Genomic DNA, 14,567 nt, shown 5'->3' on the forward strand with positions numbered 1-14,567 from the left:
ACATGCAGATGGAAAATAATTATATCGGTTTGACTGGACACGCCATATCTCTAAAGATGAGTTTCTTTGAGACGACTGGTTGGTGGTTCTGACCCTCTCATCGATCATCTCCGCATCCAGAGCGAAACGAAGTTCTGGAATTCCTTTTTTTCTTCTCGCTCCTTAGTGAATCGTTCTCTTGTAGAGGTTGTCACCTCCTGTGGCAAAATTAACAATTAAAAAAGAATATATTACACAAGTAATTTATATTCACCATAATTGAAAACACAAGGGGAAACTTATCCTTAAATACATTAAGGAACATTAAACATTATACAATTTATAATTTCTTACAAAGAAAATTTTTTTTCCAACTAAACCGAGTGACAATAGATAATATTAACCTCTAGAGGGCCGGGGTGGGCACTATAGTGCCCAACATTAATTTTAACGAATCTTTTTTATCGAATTGACTTCTTATTCATAACTTATTTTAAATAAAAAATGTTATTTTAACAAAAATGAAAAAGATTCGTAAAAATTAATGGTGGGCACTATAGTGCCCACCATTAATTTTTACGAATTTTTTTTATCGAATTGACTTCTAAATTCATAGATTATTTTAAATAAAAAAACTACTAAAATTTGTTGCAAATTTACCGGACATCTTAAAGGTTAACACTGATTCTAGATGCGGTATCAAATACTTTGCATCAAATTGATGCCAAAAATAACAAATTTTTTATTTGATCCACATTTTTCGTATTAATTCGTTGCAATTTGATGATACTATTAAGTTAGCAGTAAAAAGAAAAAATAATTTTTATTCATTTTTAATCGAAAAGCAATAAATTAATAAAAAAGTGGATTTATGTGTTGACATGTTCGATTAGAATATATTTGAACATTTATCAGGTATTGTTAATAAATTATGGTTTAATTAGAAAAAGATTGAAATGAAGCACCACTGAGAATGCGCGTAGAGACCATTAGACTCGCATCTTCGGTATTTAGTTTCGTTTTAATAATGAAAGATGGTTTTGAGATACGATCTCTTCTCTCTTTCTCTCTCGGGTCTTAGCAGTGCTATCTTCGAGCCTCACACTTGAATTCATCGAGGCAGAATAATCGCATTGATTTTTAATCGATTCTTCCATTGTAAGTTTTGATACGTTTTGATACGTTAATTGGGTTGACTGACTAAATGTATATCGAAGGGAACAAAAAATTCTTGTTTATCGAAGACTCCATTATATACTTTTAGTTTTTTTTCCATATCTGAATTATGTTTTTTTTTTTTTTGATAAATAGAAAAATGGCTGGTCTTAAAGTTTAATGTTGGAAAAAGTTAATTTTGTGCGGGAGACTTTTCTCTTTTATATTCTCTCTCTCTATATATATATATGAAAGTTGTGAGTAAATGCTCTCATCTTTGTTGTATCGGAGAACAACGTACCAGGTCAAGGGTTGATAGGAAAGTCGTTTGCCGCAAGTGCGGCTGCCATTATGGGGTACCACTAGACATTTATTGGATCGCAAGGAATATTGTCCAAAGTGCTTTACCAAGAATCTTCCTCAAAGATTGGTGAGATCAACGAATTAGTGCCAAAGATTACATTCAACAAAGAGGTATTTTGATAGAAAAAGGATTTGAAGAGTATAGGAGAGAAAAAGAGAGAAAGCAGATTGTTTATAACTCTTTTTAAAGAGTAATTGTTATATTTGATACGCAAAAGGGAATTCATCATCATTTGTTGTTAACCCTTAATATAAAACATTAAATTTCGTTAGGAAACACGAATTAATGGATATAAATCTGAAATTTCATCTGAAGCACCTTGTCTCTCAGCGTGTTGTATGCATTTCGTACAACTACCTATGGTGATCGAAGTAGAACCCCATCGAATGCCCGTGGGAGTATACACGTTCGTGGAATGCCGTTCTGATTTAATGAGACACACTCGTACCCTTTCTCGCAGCTTCTTGGAATTGTCTTACTATATTTTGTTTCTTTCATGTGCTACTTTTTTTTTTTTTTTTTGCGAAATTCGCTCAAATTTTTATCACTTTTGTTAATTTTCGGAAAATTCTTCTTTTTCGATATTTCTTATTAGGGGAACATTCTTATTAGGGGACATAGTCAAGGTTGGACCACTTTTTCAAGAAATTCGTTCAAATTTTCATCATTATGCTAATTTTTATAAAATTCTTCTGTTTTGATATTTCTTATTAGGGGAACATAGTCAGGGTTGGACCACTTTATCAAAACTTCGCTGAAATTTTTATCATTTCGTTGATTTTCATGAAATTTTTCTTTTTTCGATATTTCATATTAAGGGAATATAGTCAAGGTTGGACCACTTTTTCAAAAAATGCGCTCAAATTTTTATCATTTCGCTAATTTTCAGAAATTTTTCTTTTTTTGATATTTTATTAACTATAATAATAATCTGATAATTGTGTCTTTCATTCATTCATTCTGTCCGCAGTATGAAGTTAGTTTTTATGTACATGCTTTTGTTTTTATTTTCTTTAAAAAATATTGTTTGACAAATTGAAAATATGCAGGTATTTTTTCATGATTTATAATAAAATAATATTAGAAATTAAAAAATTAAAAAAAAATTAAGATTAACAAATAAAAAATTCACCCATTTTGTTTGTTATGTGCTTTTTCCTATAAATTTCCTTTGACTGATCTAAATTATGCAAATTATTCTCCTCTTGATTTATAAAAAATAGAAAATTGGTAATTGTTAAAAAATTATGACTAAGAAATAGAAAATATATCCATTTTATGCATAATTTTTATTTCTCCATAACAATATTGTCAACAAACTCATTCTTTTCTTTTGTGAAAAAAAAAACATTACATATTCCCGTTTCTTAATATTTTTGTAGAAAATTCTCAATTTTCATAAGGAATTAAAATAATTTGCATCATTTCTATTTCTTAATTATAATTGTTTTAATAAAATTTAAAGTTTTTTAAAAATAAGGGGAAAAAAAGGTTTATAAATTCTATTTGTCAATTGCAAATTTTAATTCAAAATGAAATTGAAGATTTTTGAATTTTTAGAAAATAAAGAAAAAAATTTTACTCAAAGAAATGTTCTGTTACATTTGTTTACGAATTTCTTTAATTGTAAAATTCTTCGAAAACATTAATAACTTCTTTCTTAAATAAATATTTATTATAATATTATTTTTAATAATTTTTGAAAAATTTTTTTTGAGAATTTTCAAATTTATTTGTTTACAATTAAATTTGAGCAAATTTAAATTATTCAGAAATGCTTCAATTAAATATAATATTAGAAAATAAAAACTTTAAATAATTTCAATAAAAATTTAATTAAACTGTTGTAAAAAAATTAATTCTACAAAATTGTTAATTAAAAATATGAAAAATTCAGATTTTCAAAGATTTTAATTTGAAACTTTTTCAAAATTCAATTATTTCTAAAAATTTGCTTTATAATGCTTTTAATATTCAATTATTATCTCAAATTATAACTGAAATTCATTTTAAAATAAATTTTTATTAGAAAATTCTACGAGAATTCAATTATTTAAACACAAAAATAAATAATTTATTGAATAATTGAATATTTCTTGAAACTGAATTTTTATGAAGAATTTTATTAATACATTTTTAAATAATTTAATTATTTTGACGAATTTTAATAAAATTTCTAAGAATAATTACATTTTTCGAGGAATTCGATTAAAATTGTATTAAAATTAATTGAAATTCTGCTATTAGTTTTATTATTTATGAAATTTATTGAATTTACAAAAAAGAAATTATTATTTAAAAAAATAATTGAATCTATGTAAAAAATTTTATTATTTATGAAAATAATTGAATTATCACAAAGAAATTTATAAAAAATTTGCCAGTTCAATTCCTGTGAAATTTTTGTTATTTTTAAAAGTAATTAAATATTTGCGTAGAATTTTATTAAATTTTTTTTGAAGTAATTGAATTCTTTTGGAAAATTTTTTTGAAATAGTAGATATTGAAAATCATTGAATTGAGGAAAATGTTTGAAAATAATTGAAATTTTGCCATAAATTTTATTAAAATTTTTGAAAATAATTGAATTTCTGAGAAGAATTTAATTACTTTTGAAAATAATTGAATTTCTGCAAAGAATTTAATTACTTTTGAAAATAATTAAATTTCTGCAAAGAATTCAATTACTTTTTAAAATAATTAAATTTCTGCAATAATTTGTAACTTCTCCAAAATTCAATTTTTTTTAGCGTTTTCAACTAAAATACTTCTATAAATCCATTATTTTTAATCATCAATTAAATATGTATTAAAAAATTGAACTAATTTTAGAAGAATTTGAATTATTAAAATTTTTCAAAAATCTAAGTTCTTTCAAATTTTTAATTAAATTCATTTCAAATTCAAATTTTTGTGAAAGTTAAAAATGAAATCTTTTAAAATTCAGTTAATTTTGAGATATTTAAATAAAATTTTTCTTTAAATAATTTTTAAGTAATAATTTTATGATAGTTTTTCAAGAATTAAGTTATTTGAAAAGAAATTATTGTCGGAAATAGAAAAAATTGAAGTTTTTATTATGAATTCGTGGTAATTTCGTATAGTTTGTAAGGCAAACAAAAAAAGACACCAAAATCCAGAATTTTCTCATGAATTCTAAAAATATAATTTTTTCCATTACTTTTAATAAAAATCCCTGACTCTTCATATTTTATTATTATGAAAAAAATTTGAATTAGAAATTTTTAAATTCTGTTATTTTTAAAATTGCTAATTTTATTTAAAAAAGTAAGAACTTAGCTGCGCGAATTGTTGTTAGTTTCATATTATAGGGAAATATAAATATAGTCATGATTGGACTACCTTTTCAAGACTTTTTTATGAAAATATAGTAAATTTCACTGGTTTTCAGTGACATATGACTGAATTTCAATGAAAATTTTACTGAAGTGCTTCGGTTGCTAAAAATTCCTGCTATTACACCAGTGAAATTTTACTGATTTAAATTTAAAAAGTGTAGATAATTAAATAATAATGAAACAACTAGATAAATAGATAATTAGAGAAATCGATATTTAGAGAAACAGATAATTAAATAAGTGAATAATTAGATAATATAATGCACATTTAGAAAATAAAGGGCAAAAGAAGAAGTAAGGAAGTAAAGAAAAGAAGAAGTAGAATAGGACGTATAAAAAGGATAATGGTTGGAGAGTTAGAAGAAGGGACGTTATCAAAAGGTGCCGGCGAATCGGTGTCGAAGGCGCGAGCATTAAATCGACGAATACCGCAATAAGTAACCGAATGCTGTTCCGCTGTAGTTGTGCAACGCTGATAATTAAAAGGCGATACAATAAACCACATATCATTGGCCATAAAGCAAGTGGCAATGCCTTGGCTCGCGATGTGGGCCAGCCAAGTGCAGTCACTTAAGGACTAACCCACGCGAGACATCTCGTCGTCTCTATTTCTCTCTCTCTCTCTCTCTCTTTTTTTTTCTCTCATGGAAATGCAATAACCATAAGACATCCCTTTTATTTTTCAAACGGGAATCTCGTCGATTCTTCCGATGGAATATCTTTCCTTGAGACCTCCATGCCAGTACAAAAGAACGTTTGTAAACATGCTAAGATTATTCCCACTTACAAAAGAGAATCTGCTCAGAGACATTAGTGGAATGTACTCATTATTCTCGGAAATGGCCTCAAGTTATTGCTCCTTTTCCTACATTGTTTGAGTCTCTACTATCATTACAAATGGCTTTTTTTTAAAACTATTTCCGAGAAACATTTCTTTGCTTTCTATTTTTTTTTCTACTACTTGTCAGATCTGGTTAATTTTTTTGTTTGTTAATATTTTAATTAATGTTGTCAAAGGTGGGACAAAATGATAGTAGAATATTGCTACAGTTTTTCGAAGTATTTTATCCGAATATTTCATTTGCATTTGCACAAATTTTAGTAGTGTTTTATTAAAAAAAAAAAAAAATTAAATTAGAAGTTGTCCAGTATAATGCTAGAATTTTGCCGAGTATATTGTCCTAATATACAATAGAATTTTGCCCAAATATTGCCAAGTTTATTCTTCTGATATTCTCCAATATTTACAATTTAAATATTTAACTTGAATATTGCTAAGAATATTATTAAAACTAGCAACAATTCTCGCGCCTTAGCGCGCTGTTAACTTCTTAATTACTTTTTAAAATAAAATTAGCAATTTTAAAAATAATAGAATTTAAAAAATTTTAATTCAAATTTTTTGTGAAAACACTAAAAAAAATTGAATTTTGGAGAAATTACGAATAATTGCAGAAATTCAATTGTATTTTCAAAAGTAATGAAATTTTTCTTATAAAATTCAATTATAAAAATTAAAGAAAGTCTTATAAAGTTTTTTAAAAAAATCCGAATTGTATTTTATAAATAACAAAATTCTTCTCCAAAGTTCAATTATTTTCAAAAATGTCAATAAAATTCTTATTCTAATTTCAATTATTTTCAAAAATTTTTCTCATTTGAATGATTTTCAATATCTACTATATTTTAATAAAATTTCACAAAAAGAATTTAATTATTTAAAGAAAATTTATTATAAAATTCTTTGCAAAAAATAAAAAGAAATTATTCAAAAAGATTATTCTGAAATTCTTTGCAAAAACTCAATTATTATTATAAATTATAAAATTCTTGGCAGGAATTTAATTACGTTTATAAATAATAAAATTCGTCTTAAGAATTCAATTATTTTTAAAAAATTTAATAAAATTCATTGCAAGACTTTAATTATTTTCATAAATAATAAAACTTATTGCAGGATTTCAATTATTTCTACACTGAGAAAACTGGAGTATTGGACTAAACATCTGGAGGGACAAATCGTTGATATTTGAGAGTTAGCTATTGGATAACAATCTAAATGTTCAAATACACCATTGACAGATATTCGTGCCATTTCTCTTGGAGGGAAAATGAGTTTATAACAGAGGGACAAATTAACCATCTTGAGAAATCCCTTCCTTATCCGGCGCGAAATGAATAAATATGGCAACCTAACCCCTAAATTAAATACATAAAATCCCAATGGGAAATGCCAGTGTAGTGCCGATGTTCACCACTGGCTTAGTACTCAGACGATTGTTCGGCGTAGTCTAGCCGAGCCTCGACAATTAGTGCTGGCGCAGTACAGAATTTTTGTTTCGCCAAAGCTTGGACAAGCCACGGCGGCAAGTGCTGGCTGAGTATAGAAAAATTGTTCACAACGCTCTTTGCCAACATTGCTTTTTTGACATAAACTTGAAAAAAATTATAAAAAAAGTTTATAAATGTTTATAAATATAAATTTATTGAAAAAAATTAATATTTTGCTTTTCAGTTGTTCATTTTTTATTCTTATTAAATTTAATAATAACAATTTAACACAATTGTCTAATTTTGTAAATAATAAATTATTTAAACAAATTAAAATTATAAACAAAATTTAAACTTTATTCTCAATAATAATTTGGTTCCTATTAAAATACTATTATACTTCTTACTATGAATAAAAAATTATTAAAAAATTACCACGTAATTTAAGAATTACGTAAAATGTTAAATGCAATAAATAAAGTAATTTAATTTAATTATTAAAAATTTAGTTTAACTTATTTTACTTCAATTTATTATTTCTAACGTATCCCTATTTTTTTTCTCATCTTTGACTCAATAATTTTATGTCTGAATGATACTGAGATATTAATAATTTTCTGTACACATGTGTCGTTAGCATAGTGGTTAGAGCGTTAGTCTGTTAGTCCGTAGGTCGTAGGTTCGATTCCCCTCGTGAGCAATTTTGTTTATTTTCATAGGTTTGCGATATTTCTAGATTCCAATCGTTAGGTACTAAAATATGAAAATCTAATGCACACTTACTGTAATTGTTTATTATTTAATTTTTAAATATTATAAACAATTTTTTTCTACTTCATTTACTATATCCATTGTTAGTCTCCATCTTTAATACAATTTCTTTAAGAAGAGAAATATTTTATGAATAATAACTATTTATTAATATTATTTACCATTTTGTTGTTAAATTATTTATAATTATGAATTTACGACTAATTAATAACAATACGGCATTTATTGCGGCAATATTCTCAGCCAGCACTGGTCCAGTGCTGCGCCAGCGCTGTCTGGCAGCACTGACAGACAGTACTTCGGCAGCGCCGGACGGCGTTATCATCCCAGTGCCATGCCAGTGCTGGCTCTCAGCCTTGCCGCCAGTGCTGGCGCAGTACTACGCCAGTTGTAAATTTCCCATTGGGATGTCAGAAAAATAATTTCGCGCGCATCAGATCGTACACATTTTCTGCGCAACTTTTAACCCTCAGATATAATGGGAGAGAATATACAAGTAGATTTCCATTATCAATTCAAAATTTATTTTAGAAGGACTATTTAACTCTCTTCATAAGCAAAGGAAACATACACTTTTCGAACCTCTGAATTTGACTCTCCAGTTTTCTCAGTGTAGTACAATTTTAATAGAATTTTTTGAAAATGCAATTATTTATGAAATTTTGATATAATTTACTTATTAGAATTGAATTATTATTTTCAATACATAAAAAATTAAATTTTTTGAAAGAATTCAATTATTTTCAACAATTTTAATGAAATTTTTCGTAACAATTTAATTATTTTCAAAAAATGGAAATAAAATTCCTCGTAGCGATTTATTTAAATTCAAAAATTTGTCAAAATTCAATTATTTCCAATATTTACTATTTCAATAAAATTATCCCAAGAGAATTAATTAATTTAAAAACAAAAATTTATTACAATTCGTCGCAATAATTATTTTTATAAGTTATAAAATTCTTCGGAAAAATTCAATTATTCTTAAAAATTTTATTAAAATTCTTCAAAAGATTTCAATTATTTATGAAATTTTGATGTAATTTGCTTATGAGATTTTAATCATTATTTTCAATACATTTTAGATTAAATTTCTTGAAAGAATTCAATTATTTTCAACAATTTCAATGAAATTCTTCGTAAAAATTCAATTATTTTCAAAAAATGTTAATAAAATTCTTCGTAGCAATTTATTTAAATTGAAAAATTTGTCGAAATTCAATTATTTTCAATATCTATACTATTTCAATGAAATTTCCCAAGAGAATTAATTAATTTAAAAACAAAAATTTTATACAATTCGTCGTAATAATTATTTTTATATGTTATAAAATTCTTTGAAAAAATTAAATTATTCTTAAGAATTTTATTAAAATTTTTGGAAAGAATTTAATTATTTTAAAAAAATTTCCATAAAGTTCTTCATAAGAATTCTATTTTAAAAAAAAATATTCAATTATTCAATAAGTTATTTATTTTTCTATTTAAATAATTGAATTCACAATGAATTTTCTGATAAAAATTAATTTAAAAATAACTTATAGTTAAAATTTTATATAATAATTGAATATTAAAATTATTATAGTCTGAATTTTTAGAAATAATTGAATTTTGAAAAGGTTTCAAATTAAAATCTTTGAAAATTTGAATTTTTCATACTTTTAAATTACAATTCTGTTGAATTAATTTTTTTTAAAAAGTTTAATTATTTTCAAAATAATAAAAATTTTACAGGTATTCAATTAACAAATTTTTTTTATAAATTTCTTTGCAATAATTCAATTATTTTCAGAAATACAAATTTTTACAGTGATTCAATTATTTTACAAAATAATAAAAAATTTTAGGAATTCAATAATTTTCATAAAAAATATTATTGAAAAATATTATTACCACGGATCTTAGAAAAAAACTGTAAATATTATAGTGTACAAGAAATTTTCTTCTGCCAAGCGATAAATTATTTTTTTATTGAAACCAGATCCAAATGAAGAATCACTCTCGTTTTTTTTCAAGGGAGAAAAAAAATAGTGAATGCTTTAAATTAAACAAAGTATAAAATGGCTACTAATGTTTGAAAGATGAAACGTTTAATTTAGGCGTTTAATTTGATTGTGTTTAAAGTTAAATCAAAGACTGCGATGGGCAACAAGTAGTCGTTCACGAGGTTACGACTGCGATACACGCACGCGATATAAAGTTCTCCCAACCGTTGGCGTTGGCGATGTTAGTCCAACATTTGCTTAATTTATTATTACGATTTTGCTCTTTTTCATCCACAAACCTTCCGGATAAACGTATATCAGCGAAAGAAAGGCGAACAAAATTTCTTTTTTATAAAAAATACTCCGCATTTTTCAATTTTTACATATATTAATTTTTCATAGAAAATTAAATGAAGGAAACAATTTTTTTGATAGTATTTTTTTGAAATGAGTTATTTAAACTTTATATTTTATTTACAATTTACATTCCATGGTTTGTGATATTAAATTAATCGAATGGGAAGGCAGATGCGATACTAGCGCCGAACGGTAGCGTCTGTGAACTAAAATCGATTGAAAGGCAGATGCGACACTAGCGTCGAACGGTAGCGTCTGTGAACTAAAAATCCAAACATTTTACTACTGTTTGCTAAATACCTTTAGAGTTATTAATTTATTATTAAATATTAATTAGAATTATTAATTTGAAAATTAGTTTAGAGTTAGAAATGAAAAAATTAGGTTAGAGAATATTATTTTTTGGAGAATTTTATTTTTTTGGTTATTAAAGAATTTTGTGAATGAATAGGCAGATGTGACACTAGCGCCAAACGGTAGCGTCTGTGAACTAAAATCGATTATAATATTAAATTAATCGAATGCGAAGGCAAATGCGACACTGGCGCCGAACGGTAGCGTCTGTGAACTAAAAATCCGAACATTTTGCTACATTTCGCTAAATACGCTTAGAGTTATTAATTTATTAGTAATATTAATTAGAGTTATTAATTGGAAAATTAGTTTAGAGTTATTATAATTGAAAAGAAATTAGGTTGGAAAATATTATTTTTTCAGTTAATTTAAATTTCTTTTGGTTATTAAAAAATTTGTGGGATTATTTTGAATGTTGCAGATCTTTCTGACGTTCCTGAGAATGTACCACTTCGGGCGCGAGGTTCAGAGAGTCCCCAAGCGTTGAATTATTCGCAGATTGCCTCGGCAGTATCGCAGAGCACGCAGGATCCCTCAGTTTCGTGCACTGAAACCATGCTCAGGAATATCCAGGGTCTACTAAAGATCGCGGCGGACAACGCACGGCAGCAGGAGAAGCAAATCAACTACGAGAAAGGTCAGTGGCAGGGCTTTCTTAAGACACTTGAGGGCGCTCTCCACAATTTCATTATCTTCCAACTCTCCCAGAATTACATTAAGAGGCATTAGTCCCCTTCGCTGGGCGCGCCTCTGTCTCATCGAAGTCCTCCTTGACCTCTTCTCCTTTTTCTCCTCTATACACTATTATACTCGAGCACCTTTTCTGCTTTTTTATTTCTCCTGCTGTCGTTTTCTATTATATAGCCCCTCTCCAACGCAACAGAGAAAAAAAGAAACATACATTTTCGTCGCATTATCTCTAAGGTACCTGTCGTCAATATTCGCAAAAATTAAAATATTATCCGTTTTGTTTGAAATCAATTTTATTGCCTTCGTTTTCATTCGAGGAAAACTTGAAAATTATCATTTTTGCTTTGATTAGTTTTAAAATCTGTTTGAATCAAATTTTTGACGCACTGAAGAAAGATAGTGCGAAAAATTTTAGGTTATGTTCGTAATTTTTTGAATCTCTTCACTAATCTTCATTAGATATTCGTTGAAAAATGACTGTAGTATTTAATTAATTAAATACACATTTTTTTATTATCGTGACAATAACACAAACATAACCTTAAAATTATTATCTTTCTTCACTGTGCGACACAATCTTCAATTCTTAACAAAAATTTTTTATCTTCGTAAATTTTATCGTAATTCTAAATAAATAAAAATAAATGTTGCAGCAGGTGCCTTATTTTTTAAACAAATTTTTTTAATTCCTTCAAGCAGAAGCGTTCGATAGACTGTACTTGTATTATTTTATAGTTATAAATGAAAACAAACGAGGTGATCCAATTCATCTCGACCGCATTTTGTAATATAAATTATGTAGTTGTTATTATTATATTTTAGAAGACACGTTTTGCACAGCAAATTTTTCATCCCAATTAACCAAAAAATATCGAAAAATTGTTTGGAAATGAATGCAAATTAAAATTTGTCTTCACATTTTCCATTCGTAACGCATTGGAATAAATGAATTCAAATTAAAATTTGTCTTCATATTTTCCATTCGTAACGCGTTGAGTGTTAGCGATTATTAAAAAAAAAAAATCTGTGACAACGTTAATCCGGAATTTTCACACAATATTATATGTAAATTTTTCATAATTATGGTTGTCAACAAAGAGTGAAAAGAAAAAATCGCCGAGAAAAAAATTATATTTTATTAAATATGAACCCAGTCAAAAGAAATTCCGTAGAATTTTTCTATTTTTCCAATATTCTTTAGAAATTCACTAAAAAAAATTTAATGAATATTTTTATTTGAATTCTAGTGAATATTAGGTATAAATTTACATAATTATTTTGTAGATTTTAATTAATTATGTATCATTAATATTAATGTGTTATTAATTAAATATTTTTTTTGAATTTCGCGCCAATTTTTCAAACTGCCGCCTAGATGGCGGTAGTTTTGCGAAAATTCGCTCACAAACGAAGTGAAGCGAACAGAGTACATGAATACTATTATAAATTACAATGATAAATAAATTGTGATCATTAAATAAATATTAAATTTTTCTAAAAAATATTTACTAGAATTTTTTTAGTGAAATTACATAGAATTATTCTAGTGAAATTCTATAGAATCATTTTAGTGAAATTCTACAGAATATTTAGTAGAATTTTTGTAGAATAATTTTATAGAATTATTCTAATAAAAGTCTAGAATTTTTTCGACTGGGTACAAAGTAAAAAAAAAAAAATATCGACAAGAAAGCGTTTCGAAAAAAATAATTGGATATAATTTTTATGTACACTAATTATTATATCTGAGTAATGAATATAATGTTTTGACTCTAGAATACACTGTGTGATATAATATAGTAGTTTTAATACTAACTTCCTAGTGAATGTTAACAAAAAAAAATGGTATTATAATAAAAAAAAGGTAGTTAAAGTAACAAAAAAAATCGTCAGTCATTAGTTTTTCCAAAAACTGTAATTTACACGATTTTTCAGTGACTTGACAAAATTAGAATTAAAAGAGAAATTGTATTTAAAAAAAAAAACAATTTTTAGTTTAAAAATCTCGATTCAAAATAGCAAATGAATATCAACTATTTATCTACTACGAATATTCATTTTGCAAAAAATAAACTAAAGAAGAAGAAAAAATTCACATTTCTTTTTCTTTCATTATCGTATTTAATAATTGGACATGACTCGAGTTCATGTCGCACAAATATTAGTTCAACGTAGCTTTTCAAAGTTGTAAATCTACGACGCATAAAAAAATTTTTTATGTAAATAAACGAGTCATTTTCTAGACATCGCTTTAAAGTTAAAAAAAAAAGAAAAGAAAAAAACTTTTCATGTCGAAATCGTTTGATATTAAATTATAAACTTGGAAAACTTTTTCCTGACATCAGGAAAATGAAAAAAAAAAAAAAAAAAAAAAAAGTTTGACACCAGGTGAATTTAATATTAAGAAAAATGCGAGGAAAGAAGAAAAAATAAAATAGATAAAAAAAATTAGTAAATGTGAATAATAATTATATCATAAGTGTAACTATTAAGTGCTAAGAGAATCGTTAAGTGAATAACGAAAAAAAAGTGTGAATACTAAATAAAAATGTAGAAAACTTTTTTGTTCAACAAAATTTTTTCTTTTTGAAAACTATACCAAAATTAATTATAAATAACTAAATGGAAAAAATTTGAAATATTTATAAAACTTTATGAAATTTTTACAATGAAACATAAATTAAAATTCAAAATCAAAATCGAATATTGATGAGTATTTAATAATTAATATTTTATAATTTATTTGAATGAAAATATTTTTTATCTTTTTAATTAATTTTCGATTTGAATAAATTACTTTTATTATGAACAATTCGAATTTTCTAATTTGAGAAAGACAATTTTTACAAAGTCAAAAAAGTAATTTTTAAAAATTATAATTTTTTAACTTTTCTCAATTTTGTTTTCATTATTTAAATCGAAAAAAAATTTTTTACTTTTTTGTAAATAAAAGAAGAGATTTTTAAATTATAGAGCGATATTGAGGAAATGGCACGCTTCGTCTATATGCATTATTTATAAAAATAAACATCGTTTTTTCATAGTCAATATATATATATATATATATATATATATATATATAAATAATTATCATCGATAATTCAATTTTAGTTTGTGCAAGATTTTAGCTAAAAGTTAAAAACAAAAAACAAAAAAAGTGTAACTGACTGTGTATATGTACGTTTGTTTACTGTTTAACCCACTTCTCGACGATTCTATACACAATTTTCACGTAAAACGATCAAAGTCGAAAAAGTGAAAAATAAAAATGCTTTTCTCAAT

The 14,567-nt window shown here is 25.4% G+C and overlaps 1 protein-coding gene across 3 annotated transcripts in view; it reads left to right on the plus strand.

The window, feature by feature from the left end:
• LOC122503861 (dachshund homolog 2-like) overlaps positions 1–14,567 on the plus strand; it is a 483,446-nt gene that overhangs the window by 281,475 nt on the left and 187,404 nt on the right. For all 3 annotated transcript variants that reach the window (XM_043614607.1, XM_043614609.1, XM_043614608.1), the window contains exon 7: positions 11,017–11,232. In XM_043614607.1, coding sequence (XP_043470542.1) covers positions 11,017–11,232 — 216 coding nt within the window. The remainder of the gene's footprint in view (positions 1–11,016; positions 11,233–14,567) is intronic.

Source organism: Leptopilina heterotoma, unplaced genomic scaffold (genome assembly GCF_015476425.1).
Source record: "Leptopilina heterotoma isolate Lh14 unplaced genomic scaffold, ASM1547642v1 Lhet_270, whole genome shotgun sequence".
Lineage (NCBI taxonomy): Eukaryota > Metazoa > Arthropoda > Insecta > Hymenoptera > Figitidae > Leptopilina > Leptopilina heterotoma.